Source organism: Vulpes lagopus, chromosome 19 (genome assembly GCF_018345385.1).
Source record: "Vulpes lagopus strain Blue_001 chromosome 19, ASM1834538v1, whole genome shotgun sequence".
Lineage (NCBI taxonomy): Eukaryota > Metazoa > Chordata > Mammalia > Carnivora > Canidae > Vulpes > Vulpes lagopus.
The window spans coordinates 12910739-12927314 of NC_054842.1; the positions used below are offsets into that span (position 1 = coordinate 12910739).

A 16576-nucleotide genomic window follows, 5' to 3' on the forward strand; every position below is an offset into this window, starting at 1 on the left:
AAGCAAATAATAACCCAAATATGAAGCAGAGCCAAAAGTCATAATGGCGGAGCCTACAAGATGGAGGTTTAAACCTGCCCAAACTTTTGGCCTTGCCAATTAAGACACCAAGGATCAGAGTCACTCTGAACTTGTGCCACACAACCAGGTAGTGGCAGAACTGGGCAAGGGACTCGGGTCTGCTCATGGCCAGTCCTGAATCTTTACACAGATATATAAAATCACATTTCCCATGAAATCATATAGACGGATTTGCAACTTCTATAATGCTATGCAAATGAAGTTCAGAAGGGACATGGAGAGGTCATGTTCCAGTGCCAGCTATATACTGGGGCTTGATTTAAGATCTCCTTTCATCTTTACTGCAGCCCCAAGAGAGGTACACATTATCCCCTTTAACTTCACTGATGAAGAAGCTGACTCTCACAAGTGTCACCCAAGTCATGCTCCCATTAGCACCCAGCAGTTCTGACCCAGATCTGTTTCCAAAGCCCACACTTCCCACAATTTTGTGTTTGCCCTCACACAGAGTAGAATCATTTGTGGAAAATGCATGCTGAACACCCATCACACATAGATACTGCTGAGCACTGGGTGGTACAGGGAACAGAGTACACAAGTCCACACCCTCGTGGGGCCTGGAAAGTGAGGTTGCTCCAGCAAGCTTGTAACTGTGCCATGAGCCGAGGACATGGTGACACTCAGTCATGTCAGGTCCAGGAGAGCCCAGAGGAAGTGCAACTATGGCCGAACTCTGAAGATTGAAAGGGTGTCACCTGGGGGAGGGAGTGGAGTACCTTCCAGCCCTGGAGCAAAGGTGCAGGAACAGGTAGGGCCTGGAGATTATTTGCTTTTATCAGAAGCCAACACTTCTAGGGAGGGGAGGCCAAGGGCGAGGGAGGAGGAGGGAGAAGGTAAAGGGGAGGGAGGAGGGGTGAGGTGAAGGGAAGGAAAGGGAGGGAAGGAGGGAGAGGATGGGACTGCAGAGGAAGAGAGAAGGCGAAGAGGACAGGGGCAGGGACCAGGCCTGAGAGGGGTAGACCTACCAGGTGTCTGGCACTGGTTTTTGTTGCTGTTTTTCTTGAAATATCATAGACATATAACATTGTGTAAGTTTAAGATGTACAACTTGTTGATTTGATACATTTATATACTGCAGTATGAGTACCACCACAGCACTCCTTTAAATATCTTACCCATTTTATCTGTTTCATGCCTCAGCAATCCTTTGAGGCAGGTTTTATCATCATCATCATCATTTACATATATTATATACAATATCCATCTATTATCCTCATTTTTAAGGGGGGGTGGGAGGGGCAGAGGGAGCTGGGAGAGAATCTTCAGCAGGTTCCACGCCCAGCATGGAGCCTGACATGGGGCTCAATCTCCCTGAGCTCAAGAACTGAGATGAAATCAACTCAGACATTCAATCGACTGAGCCACCCCCGGTGCCTCTCTTATCCTCATTTTGTACATGAAGAACCTGAACCCCAGAGACCACACAGGTGGTTAGTAGAGGACCAGAGAGTCACACTGCACACCATGTCTTTAACATTCTGCTGTCCCTCCCTGGGTCCCAGCTGTATGGACAACACCCTCCTGGGGGTCCTAACCTTCAGCCTGGCATACCTCCACCCCTTCCCCCTTGGCATTCACCCTCCTGCCTTCTTGCCCCTTCCTCTCTAAAAGGGTATGATATTTTCATCAGGCTGGGGATGTGCTGCATCAGCCAAGGAAGGGTCACCTACCAAGCCAGGTGTGATCCCGACAGAATTCTGGTGGCCCATGCTCCCCCAGAGACTGCAGAATCTTTCTGGGACAGAAAGGACCCTATAAATACCTCCTACTGTTTACAGAGAAAACTAAGTGAGGGGAATTAGCAAGGATTTGGCCAGATTTTCCTCATTCCATGCCCCAGTCTCTTCCAGAGCTGATCCTGACTGTGGAGCCAAGGGAAAAGGGTGGTCAATTTTGTTTTAAATACCATCTACTTTTTTTACTCATAAAAGCAACACATGGACGATGAAAAGGCAATTATGAATAATCTCACCACCCAGGGAGAACCACTGTTAACATTTTGTGTAATTCTTTGCATTAAAGGGCTTTTAAAGTACAATCAAATGCCAGAGTATTAGATGCAAATGTGAAAAATGCAGTATTTTAAATACAGATGCCACTCGGTGAATGTTTATTTGATCTCCGGATCGGGAAGCTTTCTAAGCTTAAAATCAAAGGAAGAAACCACAGAGGGAAAAAAAGATCAATGTGCCCAACTTCACAAAGAAAAGGAGGGGTAGAAGATGAATAAGGCCTTTCTATCGATCAAAATTCAAAGGGCACAAGACAAAGCTTATGACAGAATGTTACACCGAACAAAAAAACAAGATGCAAAACTGTTCATGCCACATGACATGCGATTAACAATTAATGAAAGACATACCACCTTACACCCATTAGGATGGTTACTACAGGGGAAAAAAAAAAAAACAAACAAACGAAAGGGGAAAATGATGAGTGTTAGTGAGGGTGTGCAGAAATTGGAACCCTTGGGCACTATCGGCAGGCATGTAAAGTGGTGCAGCTGTCATGGAAAGCTATACAGTGGTTTCTCAAAAAAACTGAAAATAGAATTACCCATATGATCTAACGATTCCACTTCAGAGTATGGACCCAACAGAATGGAAAGCCAGGACTCAGATGTTCGGACACCCATAGTCACAGCAGCATGACAGAGGTCCCCCTCACCTGTCCTTTCTGTCTTCCGTGGTTTCACTTACCACACCCCTCAAATGCCAGGTCTCAATCCCTGCACCATTCACCTCACTTCACCCCATGATGTCACCAGCTGATCATCTCACATCATCACAAGAACGGGGAGTACAGTACAATTAGGTATTTTGGGAGTGATGAACCACATTCACATAACTTCAAATATAGTATATTGTTATAACTGTTCTATTTTATTATTAGTTATTATTGTTAATCTCTTACTGTGCCTAAATTATAAATAAACTTTATCATAGGTACATATGTATTTTTAAAAACCCACAGTCTTTATAAGGTTCTGCACTATATGCGATTCCAGGCATCTACCGAGGGTTTTGGAATATATTCCCAGTGGGCAAGGAGAACCACTGTAGTTGCAAAAGCTAAAAGGTAAAAGAAACCTAAGTGTCCATTGATGGATGAATGAATAAACAAAATGTACTCTACAAACACAATGAAAAATTATTCAGCCTTAAAAGGGAAGGATTTCTGACACATGCTATACACAGATGAACCCTGGGGACATTATGCTAAGTGAAGTAAGCCAGCTACAGCAAGACAAATACTGTATGATTCCACTCATAGGAGGTACTTATATGAGCTCTCTCTTGCTGTTGGAATCCAGCCACCAAATGGAGAAGTCCAAACTAGCATGCTGACAAATGAGAGACACGTAGTCCAGTCACTATCAGCCTGGCAAAAACCTGCCCACTGCCAGATTCACAAAGAATGTTACCCAGGACCAAGAGTCCCAGCTAACTCATCACAGGACCTCAGCCTTATGAGTGAGGCCAGGCCAGACCAGCAGAAGACCCTCCCAGCTTAGTTCAGATTGCTGATCCCCAGAATCATTGATTACCGTTTGAAGCCATTAAGTTTTGGGGAATATGGTTAGGCAGCAACAGAAAACTGATTCAGTTCCCAGCTCCCAAATGTGGAAGGGACTGAGCCCCAGAGGAGAATGACAGCAAAGTGCCACTAGTATAACTTGAAGAGAACCCAGATAACTTCTGGCATGCTGAACTCAATTTGTAACGTCACCAAGCATGGAGGTGAGGGATGAAGAGAAGAGAGAGGAGGGAGACCTGGCTGGTGAGAACCCCCAAAACAACTTACCACCAGCAACCACTGAGAGACCTGGAGACACTATCTGGCTTGCTGTAAAGACTGAAAGGACAGGAGACTTCTCTATCCAATGGGATATCTTAGAAGAGAGTGGGCTCACCCAGGCAGTGCTCAGAGATTAAGGGGTGGAAATGCAGGTAACACTTCCTAAAATTAATCTAGCAGATTAATTGTTAGAAAAACCGCATATTTGAGTGAAAAATCTGTTACTTAATTTTTAAGTAATCTCTACACCCAGCATGGGGCTCAAACTCAACCCCGAGATCAAGAGTCACATGCTCCACTGACTGAGCCAGCCAGGCACCCCTCATTTTAGTTTTTCCTAAATGGAATATTGTTAGACTAGGCTTTTGTTGGGAGAGTAAGATATTAAGATATTCAATATTTCTCTGATGATGATATTTGTCCTCAGGTAAAAGTATGCTTCCCACTGAAAATGACAAGAATTTATAGAAATATGGCCATTAGATGTAGAAGGATCTGGGCTTCAACTCCACCTTATTAACTTCTAACCTGGAAATGTTTTCTCTCCATCTTTACTTTGTCATCTAGAATAGGGAGAACAACAGAACTGCATAGGCTTGTTTGGAGGCTTAAATGAAGTAATGCACATACCTGATATGCAGAAAATGACCTCCCGAGGAGAGAGGAAATGGAAGAGAATGAAGATGACAGACATGAAAGGCTCAGGGAAGAGAACTGCGAGCTCCTGACCCACCACTACAAAAGCAGCCATGATTTGTATACAGATCTTTCTCAGCTACCAATGGGGTTCTGTCCCAATAGACCCACTGTAAGCTTCAAATATCCTAAAACTCATTTAGTCTCCCTCACCTCCTGAACACCATGGCTTAGCCTCACTGACCTGCAACATGCCCAGAACACTTAAATGAGCCTACAGTTGAGCAAAACCATTGAACACAAAGCCTATTACACAATGAAGTGTTGACTAGCTTAGGTCGTTGACTGAATGCTGCACTGAAAGTGACAAACAGAATGGCTGTCCTTGTTCCACTAGTTCACCCTCGTGATTGGTGGCTGACCCAGCGCTGCAGCTGCCACCCGGCATCACCACGGAGGATCCACTGCATGGTGCCAACCCAGGAGAAGATCCAGATGCACAATTCAGAATACAGTTTCTACTAAACACATGTCGCTTTTCCGCCATCATAATGTCAAAAAAGCATAAGTTGAACATCATGAGTTAGGGACCTTTTGTACTGAACAGGGGACAGAGGTGATAGAAATAGGTGATTAAATATCAGGGCTTTTTCTGGTTTTTAGTTGCACAAACTTCTCATTCTGGTTCACAAAGGAATTCTGGATATTCTCCCAGCTCAGCTCCCACCCATCCTATCATTAAATTGTCCTTCTGGGTTGTTTTGTTTTGTTTTGTTTAAAGATTTTATTTATTTATTCATGAGAGACAAACAAAGCGGGGGGGGGGGGGGGGGGCGGGCAGAGACACAGGCAGAGGGAGAAGCCAGCTCCATGCAGGGAGCCCAACATGGGACTTGATTCCGGGTCCCCAGGATCACACCCTGGGCCAAAGGCAGACCCTAAACCACTGAGCCATCCAGGGATCCCCTGATTGTCTTTCTGACTCCCAAAGCAGATGTATGTCAGTGGCACCTATGGACAGGGAAGGGAGTATTTCTGACCTCAGAGGAGCTAATCTATAGCCTCTGAGACCGCTTCTGAGTGCTCCATGTGGGCATGTAGCAAGAATCAACCACAGAAATTGAGGAGCACAGACAAAAGGGTGACAGAGCTGGGCTAAGGGCCACAACACAGCATTTAGATGGTTCCACCAGATCAAAAAAAGATAGTTACCCACATCCAGCTCTGGTCATCAGTGCAAAGTAGGCCAAAGCTCTCCCTGCCCTTCAGTCCAGCTGTGGGGTGACTGTGAAAACTAGGGCAAAAGGCAAACAACTCCGCATATCAGTTACACCCTTTGTCTTTTACCTTCTCTCCCCTCTCTGCCTCTGCTTCTTGGACAGATTCCAATTGGATCCATTTGGTGACTTAATGATGGTGCTGGTCAAGGTTGATCAAATAAACACAATAACAGTAGCTGATGTCTATTGAGTACTGGTCACTTTGTACTTTCCCCCGCTCATGTCATTTAATCCTAACCAAAATCCTAGACAGCAGGTACCAATATCATAACCAAATGATTCTTGAAGAAGCAGTTTGCTCAAGGCCTTACAGCTGCCAAACAGGGAATCAGGATCGAAACGCAAGGAGTGGGAATTCCTAGCCCCTCCTGCATTACTCTACCTCCAAAGGAGTTTTGGGGCTTGGACATATGTTCTCTACCACAGAAGTTTGGCTGTAAATACAGCCCTGAAGGTTTCATTGCTAGAACTGGATCTTGCCCTGTGTCTGGGTAATTTTCCCCAAAGTTCTGGTAAAATAACTTTGTTTCATCTTTGGTGGAACTTATGAAGCTTTATGGGTTTGTTGTTGTTGTTTTGAGTTACAAGGGCCATGAAAAGCCATGCAAATCAGGAAGTGCCTCCTGCATCCCAGGGAGCGGGCAGCATTGCAGGGCTCAGCGGGATGTACGAGGGCCCCCTCTGGCCTCCTCTCTCTGACCTGTCTGTAGGAAAGGAGGTGCCAAAGGACAGGACAAGGGCATGTTATACAACCCCTTGACTTTACTCCCGTGTCATTCCTGGCTAAAGCTCCCGGCCAAGTCAGCTAGATTCATAATCTGTATTGCAATGAATGGTCATTTACAGGGGGGAGACATTCAAATGTGAGCATGACAGCCACCTTTTAGCTATGGGTTTAGATGTGACAGCACCTTATTTACACAGGCATGTTCAGCTACTTCAGAGTTCCATGTTTAAACATGGCTTAAGCAACTTCACATTCTTGAAGCAAGAACCAAATCTGGAAGGGCAGGTCCATCTCTAGGTAATATTTTAAAAATAGCAAAAGGCCAAAGTCCTGTAAGGAAAAATCTGTCCCATCTTCAGGGAATATGAGTCAGCAAGTATAGCTTCGGGGGTCATTCTGATGCAGTGGACTCTGGACCACACTGTAAGAAACACTATTTAAAATATAACATCTAACTAACCTTGTGACAAATATTACATTCCACTTTACATTTCTTCTGATTTTATCTTCTCATGTATCTCAGCCCAGAAGGTAAATTCCTTATAGGCAGGGATTGTGCACCATTGTGCCTGTATCACTGGAAAGGCCACAGAATCTACACGGGGCAAACACTCAAAGCCTGCTGACCAGAGCTGAACACCCTCCCAGGGCCCCAGGAAACTATCCATGCTGTTGTCATTTCAGTTCCCCAATTTCTGAATCTCTCTGGGGAGGTTGTGATCCTCTCTCTAGGACTCAAGTGGCTTTGCACCCAGGGCAGTGGCAGGCGAGCAACAATGTTCCTGTCTGATCCCATAATTAATGGAGCTGGGCAGCCAGCCCAACCCATCAGGATGGCACATTTCTCAATTGCTGCGCTCTAAGGTCACTAGCCAAGTTCTACTCCATTTCCTTGGGCTGGAGTGGGCCAAGAAAACAGTCAAGTACATCAGAGTGAAGGCGTGGGAAGGCAGCCAAATCCCAGGGGAGGGAGCAGGAGGTTTACTTCGTTACTCCTGCTCCAGGCTCAAATCCAGCATGGCAAAGCCGTGCTACTTCTGTACCTTGCAAATTGGGAAAAGGCTCTGTCATCTGTGGTCTGTGTCCTCTTACAGAAGAGGAAACTAATGTTAAAAGAACACGTGCTAAAGAAGTACTTTTCCAGTCCTCTGGCCAACAGGGCTGCTTATAATCACACTCAAGCGACCTTGGGATCAACTGGCAAAGGCACCCTGGAAGTCCAAATGAAGCTTTGCTGCAGAGAGGCACCCACTCCACTAAATGTTGTGGAGGACATTCTGTTGTTGGTTCAAAGAAGAAGTTTACGGGAAAGTGCATAAGATCCTAGTATTAGCAGGGCAGAGCGGGGAAAGGTATATATTTAAGCATTTGCTTGCATCAGATGGAATTCCTCCAGAAAGGCCAGAAGAAACTGAGGATACTGGGTTTCCTCCAGGAGACATCCTGGGGGACCCGTGTGCGCATAAGATATTTCATTAGGTATTTTTGTGGGATTTTTGGTACCTTCTGGGTTTTGAATGTGACTATATTCTCTAATCAAATATACTAACCTTTTAAAAAATTAGTTTTCAAACATTCATTTAATTTTCGTTTAGCAAATACCAGGCACTTGGGTAGATGTGGTTCTCAAGCGCTAGAAAGGGAGGAGTGGAAACAGATAATTAAATAAATCATTGCCTTGCCTGATGGAGGTAGGGGTGTGGCACAGGGAGAGGCCACAGGCCTTGATGGGATGGAAAAGCAGAAACCCTGATAAGATTTCCTCCAAGAACTTCCTGGGCCAAGTCAAAGAGTAAGACCGAGTAAGACAAGTAATCAGGACCACTCCTAGAAGTCTGAGCCGGGATGAGCATCAGGCCACAGACAACCCCAAGCACTGGAAGGACACAGCTCTAAGTATTCTCCACCAATCCCTCGGATGTGTGTGTGGGAGAAGTGCACAACCACGGAAGAATAATCGAAAAATATCAGAAGCGATATTAAATTCTGCTTCGTCCCATTCACCTGGCCCCAGGTTCCTCTACACCCACCCGACACACCAGCGCAGCAAAGTCTGATACAGGGAACGAAGAGATGTGGCGTTCACGGAGCGCTCCCAAGAGCACCTGTCCCAAAGCGCTCGGATAAATGTCAAAAGTCAAATAAAGCCCAGCGGAGGCGCAAGCTTCGCAGACGACCCCCCGGAGAACTCCCACGGCCTCCGGCCCCTCCGGGGGCCCGGCCTCCCGGGACTTGGGTCTGCTTCCCTCCGAAGCCCACTAAGGTCCCGGACGCAGCAGAAGCGGCAGCGCGGTCCCGTCCCCGACCGTGCCGAGCGCCCCTGAGCGCCTCTGCTCCGGCTCCTCAATCCGGAACCACAGCGAAACGCTCCAGGCGGCGGGCGGCGGGCTGCGGGCTGCGGGCTGCGGGCTGCGGCGACTCCCCGAGCCGGGACCCGCCGCGGCGCCCGAGGACGCCCTCCGAGGGCTGCGCAGACGCCGCGGGCGTGGCGAGCAGGTGGCCCCGTGCGCCCGCCGCGGCGGCCGGGGCGCAGACAGGTGCCCGCGGACGCAGGACCCCGCCGCCCGCTGCCCTCCGCGGGGCCGGGCCGGGCCGGGCCGGGGCCTGCGGGGCCGGGGCCTCGGCGCGGCCTCCCCGGGGCTCCGTGCCCGCCCCGCCCCGCCCCGCCGCCCGCCGCCCCGCGCGGTGCCCGGTGCCCACGCTGCGGCGGGGACGCGCGGCCCTCGCCCGCCCGGCAGAGGGGCCCCCGGGGCGGAGCCCACGCCGCCGGCCCGCCGCCGCTCACCAGTTCCCCGAGCCCACGATGCACACTTTCAGGGGCGCCGCTGCCATGGCCAGGACGGAACGAGCAGCCCCCGCCGCCCCAGCCGGCCGCTGCCCGCCTGCCTCCGCGCGCACCGCTTTACCCACAGCGGCTCGCGCAGGCCCCGCCCCTCCCGCCGCTCCGCCAATGGCCGCGACCACCGCCGCCCGGGCGCCCCGGGCCACAGCTGACAGCCTGGGAGGACCCGCCCCGCCACTCCCGAGAACCACTGCGCACGCCCGAGCCCGGCGGGCCTCCGGGCGGGGCTCCGCGTCGGCCCGCCCCCGCCCGAGGCATGCCGGGACTTGTAGTCCGCGGCCCCGCGCCCGCGCCCCCGCCGCCGCGTGCCGCTGGACAGCTGCTGCCGCCGCGCCACGTGCGCACCTTGGGTGCTTGCTCCGCGGCTCCCCCGCGGCCCCCGGGCCCGCACCGCGGCCTGCGCCGGCTCATCGTGGTGCCCACCCCCACTCGCGCCCTTCTCCCCACGCGGGAGGAGCTGCCACACTGCACTTTGGAGCCCAGAGAGGATCCCAGGTTGACTCGAGGCCACTTGGCTTGGGCCAGGACACAGTCTGGCAGCCCTTGAACTTCTTAGTGAATTTGTGTTTCCCGAGGCCTTCTGGACAAAGCTGGACAGTACCTGACTTCAGGATGGACACTCTCGAGTTAGTTAAGAGAGAGGCCGGGGCTCCCGCGGCATCACACTACCCCTCCCCTTCCCCCCATTTGCTTGGCAGGACGTGCCACCTCGTTGTCTTAGGCCCAGGAGAGTTTGTGGTTCAGAGATTAGAGACTGTGCTTCTGCTTCCTGACGAATAGAACATTATTCATTCTGACTGTCACTTTCCACCAGGCACCGTGCTAGACACTGTGGGAGGAGGACGAAGTGGTTTACAACGCTGGCTCTCAAACTCTGCTGCATATGAGAGCCTGGAGCTTTAAAAAATCCCCATGCCCTGGATCATCAGAATCTCCTGGGATGAACCACTAGCATCAGAATTTTTTTAAAAAAAATTTTTTTTAAATTTATTTATTCATGAGAGGCACAGACAGAGAGGCAGAGACATAGGCAGAGGGGGAAGCAGGCTCCCTGCTGGGACCCTGATGCTGGCTTGATCCCAGGACCCGGGTATCTCCCCCAGACCCAAATGCAGACACTCAACCACTGAGCCACCCAGGCGCCCCACAAGCATCAGCATTTTTTAAAGTTCAAGAGGTGATTGCAAAAGGTAGTAAAGATGAGCACCAAAAAGGTAAAATACCAGTGTTGACTAACTAAAGAAACAAATGCTCTAATCCCTAAGAAAAATACTAGGCCTATTAGTCTGATGGTCAGAGGATTGACAATTATTTTTGTTTTCATCTTTACATTGTAGGAAAGATTTATCGATATTAAGCTTAAAGGAGTGAGTGAGACAGATTTTCTCTATTCCTTCACCGACGGTTTGTTCTCAATTCTTTGCACTAATGGAAAGACATCTAGGCAGGGATGATGTGAAAGACTGACTTTTCAAGCCTTATTAGTTTTTTTCTTGCATTTTTGTTAGAAAATGAAGTTGTCAAAATACATAGTGAATTTATGGACTTGGAGAACATCTGGACATTGCAAAGATTTATACCAAGTGATCCATTTTTCACCTTTCCCTGAAAGCTTTATACCTCCTCTGAAAATGCCTATTCTCCAGTTGGGCAAGGACACCTGCGTGATAACGAGATACCAGCTATTCTGTGGACATACCCTCCAAAGCATAATCACACGGTGTTATTAATCACCCGCACAACACATTGTGCCAGAACGTAGTTATCATTTATTTTATAGATTGGTTACAAAGATTAAGACAAAAACTAAGTAGGTGAAACCCATGCACATAAGCAACTCAGAAGAGATGGCATACAGTATGATTATATTTCTGTGGCTATAGAAAGAAGCAAAATTAAATGTATCAGTAGTGATACATACATGTGTAGTAAAATTGTAAAGGAAAATAAGGAAAAGATTAAATGCAGGATTCTGTTTACGGTGGAGAGGAAGTTTGGTTATTTTTTGTGACTTTTGCTTATATCATAAACATTTATATATACATATATATATATATTTAAAATGAAAATCATGGGGATGAGAATTGACAGTAGAGAAGAGTGAGGAAAGCCAATTTTGAGGTAGCTGGTCTTCTGACCCGCTTCTGGTCATTAAACATGGCAATGCTGACATCGTTGGCCTTCTGTATGTCACCCTACCCAAGAGGGTGGAACAGCCCAGAAGACTGGAGTTAGCCAGTCTCATTGTGCCAGGGCTGACTCTCCGAGGACCTGGAGAAGCCATAAGGCATATATGACTTGGTGCATGGGCAGGAATGTGTCTGACAACATGACTAGTGTGTACATGCATCATTATGGTAAAAACTGGCTGGGCATCTATGAGAAGTGAGGCAGCAGTTTGGAAACTCAGCCCAGAAACTTCTTAGCTAGGTCACTGAGTTCATGAAGTATACCTTTTTTTCTGTATTACAAGGAGGCAATGGCAACAGTACTGCCAAACTTTCCTAGGTAATTAGACTCTCCTTTCCCCTAGCTGGAGATAACATTTTCCCCAGCTCTGTTAAGCCCTCACCACAAACCTCCCAGCCTCCTGGAGGCCTTTATGATTTCCACCAGCTGCCAGGTCCCAAAGTCAAGGCTGCACGTTACGTGGTAGCAACATTCCACTTGCAGGTAGCAAAATCTGTCCTGGTTATCACTTGCTGCATAACAAACCACTTCCAAACTTAGATCTTAAAACAACCACATTCAGTTATTTAGCCCCAGAATCTGCAGCTTATGCCAGGCTCAGAGGGGAAGGGTCTCTCAGTATAGGGATGGACGTTCAAACAGGCTTGGAGGACCCACTTCCAAGATGGCTCATTCACATGGCTGGCTAATTGGTAATGACCACTGGCTGACAGGCCTGGGTCTTCTCCATGTGGACCTTCCCAGAAGCAGCTTCCCCATGGCAAAATGTCTGGTTCCACCAGCAGGTGTTCCGAGAGAAACAAAATGGATGTTACTGGTTTCTTAAGACCTGAACCCCCTAAATTAACACAACATCACTTCTGTCATGATCTTTTCGTCAAGAAATTACAGATCCCAAATTCTAGAGAAGGACATATAGTAAATTCTTACATTTAAAGTAAGCCAGATTTTAAAATGTTATTAAAATCATAAGAGAGGGGATCCCTGGGTGGCTCAGCGGTTTGGCACCTGCCTTTGGCCCAGGGCGCGATCCTAGAGTCCCGGGATCAAGTCCCACGTCGGGCTCCCGGCATGGAGCCTGCTTCTCCCTCTGCCTGTGTCTCTGCCTCTCTTTCTCTCTCTATGTCTATCATGAATAAATAAATAAATCTTTAAAAATAAATAAATAAATAAAATCATAAGAGAAATTATCATTTACAGTATTGTATGTAATATTTATTGAAAAAAATCCAGTATAAGTGACGTGCTCTGTTCAAACCCAAGAATTTTTTAATGAATTTTTTAAAATAAATACAGTATAGTACTATAAATGTATTTTCTCTTCCTTATGATTTTCTTTTCTTTTTTCTTTTTTTAAATTTTTTATTTATTTATGATAGTCACAGAGAGAGAGAGAGGCAGAGACACAGGCGGAGGGAGAAGCAGGCTCCATGCACCGGGAGCCTGATGTGGGACTCGATCCCGGGTCTCCAGGATCGCGCCCTGGGCCAAAGGCAGGCGCCAAACCGCTGCGCCACCCAGGGATCCCTGATTTTCTTAATCACATTTTCTTTTGTCTTGTTTTAAGAATACAGTGTATAATACATGTTTAATGTAAAATATGTGTTAAATGACAGTTTATGTTATCAATAAGCCTTCCAGTCAACAGTAGGCTATTAGTAGTTAAGTTTGGGAGGGAGTCAAAAGTTATATAAGGATTTTCAATTACAGGGGGTGGTCAGGACCCATAACACCTGCCTTGTTCAAGGGCCAACTGTGTATTTTCATATTACAAGTGAGAAAATTGAAGTACAGACTCAAGATTTTCTAAACTTCCCATAGGGAGTCAGGGCCAGGCTTTTTGGATTCCATACCTTATACTCATCTGATTACACATTCATTCAACACATATTTACTGAGCACCTACTATGGGCCAGTCACTGTGCTGGGTCCCAGGGATTAAATATTAGGCAAGAAAGGCAAGATCCCTTTCCTCTTTTTTTTAATTTTAATTTTATTTTTTTAAAGACTTTGTTTATTAGAGAAAGAATGAGTGCGAGCAGGGAGGAGGGGCAGAGGGAGCGGGGGAAGCAGAGTTCCCTCTGAGCAGGGAGTCCACCACAGGGTTGGATCCCAGGACCCTGAGATCATGATCTGAGCCAAAAGCAGATGCTTAACCAACCACACCACCCAGGAACCTTAGGTCCCTTCCCTCTTAATTACTTAAATTTGGAAGGACATAGAGGCCAATTAATAGGTAATTACCCTATAGTGTGGTAAACACTACTGGTTTACTATGGCATCCCAGAAAACAAAAACAAACACAAAAACAAAACAACAACAACAAAAAAACTGTCCCAGATTTTGAGTTTCTGGGAAGGCTTCCTAGATAAAGTAAGATCTCTGTTGAAGCCTTAAGGAAAAAGTGGTGTCTGCAAGGTATGGGAATAGGAGTGCACAAGTGAGTTCTCCTTGGCAGAGGGAACAGCATAGGCAAAGATTCAGAGACTAGTGACATGGGCAGGAACTAAAAGAACTTCAGTAGGATGGACGAAGAACAAATCACCAGCCTGTGTCATAGGAAGAGTCCTCCACATGAATTAATTCACAAGAGGAGGTCCAGGAAGCAGAGGCAAGGGAAGAGCCTGCTGCAGTATTATATATGAGAAATAACAGTGGATTAGACTGGGATGGAGACTAGTGTGATGGGAAGAAGTGGGTGAAACAGAGATGTACCTATGGAACAAAAAAAATAATAATAATACTATTTTCTTGAATGGAGAGAGGAAGACATCTAGGATGACTCCAGCTTTCAGGCTTGGGTGAATGAATGACTGTAATTTGCTGAAACAGGGAAAAAAGAATAGATCTGGAGAGAAGGGTGATGGAGAAAGGATGATGGAGAAAGGATGATGAGCTCTGGGCAAGTTAATCTGAAGGAGAGGCACCTGGCTAGCTCAGTCATTGGAGTGTGGAACTCTTGATCTCAGGGTTGTAAATTCATTGGATGCAGAGATTAGTTAAAAATAAAATCTTTTTTAAAAAGCTAAGTTAAGTTTGAGGAGTCCGTTTGGTATTTGAATTCGGATTGCAGGGAAGCATCTGGATATGTTGATCTGGGATAGACACGTTTACAACTCATCAGCATGTACGTAGGAAGTCCAGTAGTCAGAACCTAGAAAAATGCCAGGCACAGAGTGGACACTCAGTAAATGTTTGTGGAATGAAAGTGATTCAGGCCACTCAGATTGGTCAAGTAACAAAGGAAGACAAACCAGGACAGAAGTCTGAAATGTACTTAATATTCAAGAGAAGGGCAAAGGAAGAAGAGCCTAAGAAGATAAGAAAAGAGCAGCAGAAGGTAAAAGTATGGTATTGCAATTGCCAAAGGAAGATAGCATTTCAAGAAGGAGGGATGGTCATAGGGGGCTTTGAGAGTGGTCAAGTAAGATAAACCTGGAGAAAGGAAGTTGAGCCCTTGGATGGTTGTGTAGGTAGCACACTGCACAATGCCAGTGGGCATTGCAGATTGGTAGGCTTAAGATGACCATTTTCTGACAGATGGAATCAAGTGCCTTAAAGTAGGGGCACATTTCCCAGTCTACACAAAGGTATTTTATGGGCTAGCCACCACCCTGCTTGTTGGTGACCCTGGCAAGAATAGTTTAACTTCAGTTTTTACACAGAGTATAAACCCAGCTTGCAATGGGTGGAAGTATAACTGGAAGGCAAAGAAGTGGAACTTGAGAGTGTGTAGACAATGTTTTCTAGAAGTTTGGCTGACAACAGAAGATAAGGGGTAGGGACCTATGGGAAAAGGAAGGCAAAACTAAAGAGAAACGGGAAGAAGGTTTGGGGGTTTTGTTGTTTTTTTGGTTTTGGTTTTGGTTTGTTTTATTTTATGTATAAAAACTAGAACAGGTTTTGTGGAAGAGGCTAGGACATGTTGAATACTTCTAGGAAGGAGCCAGTGGAGTGGGAGAGGTTGAAAATACAGGACAGAGAGTGAGAGAGAGAGTAAGAAAGTGAGAAAGGAATTAGCCTTAAATTAGGTGAGACTCTGAGGAGAGGACTATGAGTGAATCAAAGGAGCCAGTCACAAGAAGATGGATAGAAAAGCATTGCAGATGGGGTGCCTAGGTGGCTCAGTGGTTAAGCGTCTGTCTTCAGCTCAGGTTGTGATCCTGAGGTCCTGGGGTCAAGTCCTGAATCAGGCTCCCCTCGGGGAGCCTGCTTCTCCCTCTGCCTATGTCTCTGCCTCTCTCTCTGTGTGTGTCTTTCATGAATGAATGAATAAATAAAATCTTGAAAGAAAGAAAGAAATCATTGCAGAAAGAAGGAATAGCCAGTGCAAAGGCTCTGAGGCATTATGTAGCCTGTGTTTTTAAGAGACAGAAAACTATGTAACACAGTGAACAAATGTGAAAGGAAAGAATTTCGATCATAAAATGCAGTCAGACCAGATTAAATTATGGGCTCTGTGGTCCACGGTTTAAAAGAAAAAGAATTTTTTTTCCACTAACCAAATCTGGGTCAAGCATTAGAATAAATAATAACAGAAATGGACTTAAACACTTTGAATAAAGTAAGAAAAATTCATGAGTCTAGGATAATTTAAAGATATAAGCAAACTAATAAATAAAGCAGAAAGAAAAGCTCTTCCTTATAGTAGAATGCCAAGTAATATATATAGAAGGAATGACAATGCTATAGAATCATCAGTGAATGCTAAAAATGGAGGTGAAAGTTTGATGAAGGACAGGATATTAGCCTCCAAGTCTCCACGCAAAGTACGTATAAAGAATGAAAGAAGAACCTTAGGTCGAGAAAACTGGTGGGCAGTACCCTAACTCAGTGACCAAAGTCTACATTATCAGCGATGGGTCAAACCAACACATGTCTCCTTTAGCTAGTGTGAAAAAGCATTCATTTAAGGTTGGCTTGTGGAAAAAAAATATTTAGAAATAGTTCCCGGACTATGGGATTTCACGGATTAAAGCATTTTTACTTGTTTTGAAGTCTGACACAGAATTGCAAATTTTG

The 16576-nt window shown here is 46.4% G+C and overlaps 1 protein-coding gene across 1 annotated transcript in view; it reads right to left on the reverse strand.

Annotated features, from left to right (window-relative positions):
* Positions 1 to 9524, reverse strand: part of GPD1L (glycerol-3-phosphate dehydrogenase 1 like) — a 63022-nt gene extending 53498 nt beyond the window's left edge. The window contains exon 1 of the mRNA XM_041734089.1: positions 9308 to 9524. Coding sequence (XP_041590023.1) covers positions 9308 to 9354 — 47 coding nt within the window. The 5' untranslated portion in view covers positions 9355 to 9524. The remainder of the gene's footprint in view (positions 1 to 9307) is intronic.
* Between the last annotated feature and the right edge of the window lie 7052 nt (positions 9525 to 16576).